This window comes from Penaeus chinensis, chromosome 20 (assembly GCF_019202785.1).
Source record: "Penaeus chinensis breed Huanghai No. 1 chromosome 20, ASM1920278v2, whole genome shotgun sequence".
Taxonomy (NCBI): domain Eukaryota; kingdom Metazoa; phylum Arthropoda; class Malacostraca; order Decapoda; family Penaeidae; genus Penaeus; species Penaeus chinensis.
This window is the reverse complement of record NC_061838.1, coordinates 14,281,593-14,286,592: the sequence shown is the minus strand read 5'-3', so window position 1 is coordinate 14,286,592 and position 5,000 is coordinate 14,281,593. Positions and strand designations below refer to the sequence as shown.

Genomic DNA, 5,000 nt, shown 5'->3' with positions numbered 1-5,000 from the left:
CGCGCTCGAGTGCTCCTTGTCACTTTTATGTTACAGCCTGTTGCCTTTTGTAAGTGTCATAACTTCTCTCCAAAGTCCACATACAGGATCACTGGTCCTCGTGACTCGCGTTGTCTACTGGGGCCAGAGCCAGTGTTCCTCTGAGAGTGCCGCCTGATGCGAGCGGCTGTCTTGCGGGGAGGGGGGGTGAAAGCCCCTGGGCCGGAAGTACCGCGGGTGTGGCCGTTGCTCGTCCTTGTGTCACAATCTCTCTCTCTCTCTCTCTCTCTCTCTCTCTCTCTCTCTCTCTCTCTCTCTCTCTCTCTCTCTCTCTCTCTCTCTCTCTCTCTCTCTCTCTTTCTTTTCATATATGTGTGTGTGTGTGTGTGTGTGTGTGTGTGTGTGTGTGTGTGTGTGTGTGTGTGTGTGTGTGTGTGTGTGTGTGTGTGTGTGTACATGTGCCTGTTTGTTTGTCAGTGGCTCTTGTTTCAAGTTTGGATGAGTAATCGTGATGGAGTTACCAACAAGTGCAGAATTACAGAACCGGGCCAAACCTGCCCCGCCACCGCCGCAGGGCCTTCTCATCAGGGTATTGGGTGACCCTTTCCTCCCCGCCCCTCGAATCAAGTCTGTTTCTCCTGGAACGTGTTTTCGCGGCGGTGCCACGTCTCAGCCTCCAGCCCCAGCACGGCGGCGAAGGCTGGCAGCGAGGAGGCACCCAGGCACCACCACCCCCGCGCCACTATATAAGAGACAACTACCTCAGCGTGAGGTCACAGCTTTGCGCTCGTTCGCTCACTACCTCCTCGTGACGTCACGCTTGCTGATGTTGCAGGGCAGCTCGGTCACTTCTTCGTCACCTTGCTTGTTGCGTTCCCTCTGCACGGCGTTCGTGCGTGATGCGAGGAAGCCGTGCGCGCTCATACCTTGAAGGCGCAACGTCTTGTTCATGTGCCTCAGGTGCTACGGGCGGTGATTGGTGGCCAGCTTCGTCCTCGATTAGAGGCCTCACAAGGCAGTGCGTTGGTGTCTGAAAGCCTGTAATACAACAAATGTTGATTTATAAACTATTTCCAGGTGGAACTGAAATTGTGATCGAATTATGATTCAAAAACATTTATAGTTTGAAGTGGGCGTGATCGGAAACTGCAGGCAGACGAGTGCTCGGCCTTCGGGGACCTAGTGCAGCTTCAGTGGTCAGCGCTCCCCACTTCGAGCTGATAATAAGAGTTTCTTAAGCTCAAGTGAGGAAGACGGCGCACGTGAGATGCGCACGCCGGACCTGATGTAGTCAACCGCGAGCTGGGAGAGCGCCGCAGGAGAGGACAGGAAGGCAAGTCGCTAGGCCAAGCGGAGTCGCTTCCTCGCCGCCATGTCCACCAGGTGTTCCACGGAGAGGAGGAAGGTGCGGCAGGAGCGCCTGCGGAAGCGGCCCCTCGCAGCCTCCCCGTCGGCGTCTTCCTCCGCCTCGTCGTCGACGGGGGAGGGAGGGACGTCCGCCGGACTCCTGCCGTCGCTCCGCTCGCGCCGCCAGCGTCGCCAGCAACCCAGTAAGACTTGGATGTGTTTGTTTATTTGTTTGGCCTAAGAGCAAGAGACTTCCCTTTCACCTTGCTTTCTCTTTTATGTTGAGCATCCTAGGAAGGCAGTGGCATTGGCAAGGGGGGAGAGAGAGGGGGGGGGAGAGGGGAGAGGAGAAAAGAGGGGAAAGAAGAGATAGAGGAGGGGAGAAGAGAGAGAGAGGGGAAGGAGAGAGAGAGGGGGGGAGGAGACGGGAGAGGGGGAAGGAAAGAGAGAGAGAGGGAAGGAAAGAGAGAGAGAGAGGGAAGGAAAGAGAGAGAGAGAGGGAAGGAAAGAGAGAGAGAGAGGGAAGGAAAGAGAGAGAGAGAGGGAAGGAAAGAGAGAGAGAGAGAGAGGGAAGGAAAGAGAGAGAGAGAGAGGGAAGGAAAGAGAGAGAGAGAGAGGGAAGGAAAGAGAGAGAGAGAGGGAAGGAAAGAGAGAGAGAGAAAGAGAAAAAGAAAGAAAGAGAGAAAGAGTGAGAGAGAGAGTGTGAGAGAGAGAGTGTGAGAGAGAGAGTGTGAGAGAGAGAGTGTGAGAGAGAGAGTGTGAGAGAGAGAGTGTGAGAGAGAGTGTGTGAGAGAGAGAGATAGAGAGAGAGAGAGAGAGAGAGAGAGAGAGAGAGAGAGAGAGAGAGAGAGAGAGAGAGAGAGAGAGAGAGAGAGAGAGAGAGAAGGGCGAGGGAGAAGGGAGAGAAAGAGAGGGGGTGGGGGAGAAGGGAGAGAGAAAGGAGGAGGGGGGAGAAGGGAGAAAGAGGGGGGAGAAGAGAGACAGAGGGGGGGGAGAACAGAGACAGAGGGGGGGGAGAACAGAGACAGAGGGGGGGGGAGAAAAGAGAGAGAGAGAGTGGGGGGAGAAAAGAGAGAGAGAGGGGGGGAGAAAAGAGAGAGAGAGGGGGGGAGAAAAGAGAGAGAGGGGGGGGAGAAAAGAGAGAGAGAGGGGGGGAGAAAAGAGAGAGAGGGGGGAGAAGATAGATAGAGAGAGAAAGAGGAAGAGAAAGAGAAAGAGAAAGAGAAAGAGAAAGAGAGAGAGAGAGAGAGAGAGAGAGAGAGAGAGAGAGAGAGAGGAGAGAGAGAGAGAGAGAGAGAGAGAGAGAGAGAGAGAGACGGAGGATGAGAGAGAAAAAAAATATCCTCTGGGTTTCGGTTTCTACAAACTATTTTTTTGTAGGAAAATTCTGTGGTTTCTGTTGTACTGGAGCCGTGTCTTTCGGCGCACGTGTCAGCTTAATCTTCGCTAGTGCCGTGCATCATCTGCGTCGGTTTTCTGTCTCGTGTCAGCTTACATGGCATGTGTATCATATTCTGTCACGTGACCTATATTGCTTGGCAGTAATTTTGCCTCATTGGTGTTGGCAAAGCGGTTTTTTCTCTCTCTAGACTCTATATCTGGTTATCTATTTTTTCTTCTCTCCCCCACTCCTTTGCCCCGCTTTGACTGCTCCATTCCTGTTTCTCCGGGAGTACCCGCAGCTCGATGCCACATCCGGCGTTCAGGAGCGTGTTGCCATGGTGTCCCCTGCGTGTGTTGCCGGCTGCCAAGGGACGCTTAACTTACCTGCTTGCTTGGTGAGGTCAGGGCCGGATAGCCACAGGACGAGGGCTGGGCCCTTGCTCTGCCTTCGTTGATTCCACGCCCCTTGGCACTGGCTACCGATCCTTGGCACTTGTTTGGGCGTTCTCGTCTCCCTGTGCCTACTGACTAAGCAGAAGTAGGCAAGACATATACCTCGTAATCTTGAGATTAACACCATGCCCACATGAAAGTAGAAAAATATTCCTCATTCTTTATTCTGGATTAGTGTGACGTGGCACCTGTATACTGCTTTATATCGTAATGAACTAAGGATAGCCTTGCACACGCAGATATATATTTAATGATTTTAAGATGCGCGCACACGTTCGTGCGTTGAGTTATGCGCAGACATATGTAGCTTTGTACACATCAGAGTAGACAGAATTTATCACTGCCAAACAAACTGCAACCTTCGTATTGTTTTTTGGAGGAACGTCAATTATGTTATGTTTCCGTGTCTTTGTATACGGAGGCGCGCGAAGAGCACATCCCGAGGGATATCACAGCAGTGATGCAACTCGTTTCGTGCAAAGCGTATCTCCCTCATTACAATTTCTGGGAAACAGAACGAGGCGGAATGTGCCGCCGCAATCACGCACCATCCTCCGGAAACGGCTGTTACGAAACGCCTCCCGATTCCTGTGAGCGGTTCGCGCGGCCGAACGGCTCACGGGAACTGCTCCGAAACCCAGCGGAAACGTATTCCAGGCGCCCACGCAGGAATATTCACGGCGTAGGAGGCCATAGGGGCACGGGCGATGACGGCGAAAGCTGTAAGCGTCGACTTGTCATGTGTCGATCCATGATCCGGCCCTTCGGCGCCGCGGAGTCTGCGGTGGGCGTGGTGCTTCGAGATCTGAATTTGAATCGTCATGCTCCGCTCGAGGATTTTCGATCTATTGTTTCACAGATGTGTCTGCGCCGGAATATCCCCAACGCAAATGAGTTCTGAAGAAAATCACGTTGGGTTTGTATGTTCTCTCAGTTTACGTAACAGTGGCGCCATTAGACAAACTATACATCTACAGAGCATCTACATATCTGGTTGTTGCCTGAGGGGGTGAACTATGAAATCGCTCTCTTTAGGAAGCACTTCCTCTTATGTGTCTCCATCTTGATACAAATAATTCATCCAAAAGTGCGTCAAACTTCATTTGCTATGAAACAGAGGTTGCCTCATTTCGTTCATGCAGTCGTCGCCACGTGCTTTCAGTTTAAAGCTCACGCCTGTTTTTGCGTCGTGTTTCGGGTATTCTGACTCCCCAGGGTGCCACGGCACCTTACCACACACTGCCTTACCGCAGGGTTTTACCACGGGGTTAGTCAGCTGGCGAGCGCGAGGGCGAGGACACGGGTGAGCTAGGGTTACAGAGCCTCTTGGGGATGGCGAGTGAGGTCATTACTAAATCTAGTAATGTGTTCTGCGGGAGTGATCTTACGGCCAGCAGTGCCATGTCCTCATCGCCAGGTACGGAGCAAAGCTCGCGGACAGAGCCCGAGAGCCAGGCGCGGTTATAAAGCATTGTTTCTCATTTTAAGTAAGCGTGCAGACATACACAGGCGTTCGTGCAGTTGCTATTCGCGTCGTTTGCATGAAAAGATTAGGAGATGCGTCGGTATGGGTCGGGAGAGATCTTGTGAATCATGCATTTTTCTGAGATGGGATTTGACGTGAGTCGATGAACTCGCTGGAACCATTTGAAAGGTTAGAAACTCCACCCCTCGAGTTGCCCAAATATTGTCACAAGACATGCGATTACGACACTAAGTTACACCGCCTGTAAGGGTCATTATGGCTGTTACATCAGCGGGTGAGGCGGTCAGGTGTTGGATGGTTACACAGAAGCCTTTGTGGTTAATGACATCAATTGTAAGTTAAGTGGCCCCAT

The 5,000-nt window shown here is 52.4% G+C and overlaps 1 protein-coding gene across 5 annotated transcripts in view; it reads left to right on the top strand.

The window, feature by feature from the left end:
* Positions 1–5,000, top strand: part of LOC125035843 — a 65,343-nt gene that overhangs the window by 33,439 nt on the left and 26,904 nt on the right. Inside the window, exon 1 of one of the 5 annotated variants that reach the window (XM_047628116.1) lies at positions 1,084–1,529. The exons of the other annotated variants lie outside the window; for them this stretch is intronic. Within the exon in view, the coding sequence (XP_047484072.1) occupies positions 1,352–1,529 (178 nt within the window). The 5' untranslated portion in view covers positions 1,084–1,351. Of the gene's footprint in view, positions 1–1,083; positions 1,530–5,000 lie in introns of those variants that run through there. 5 annotated transcript variants of the gene reach the window in all.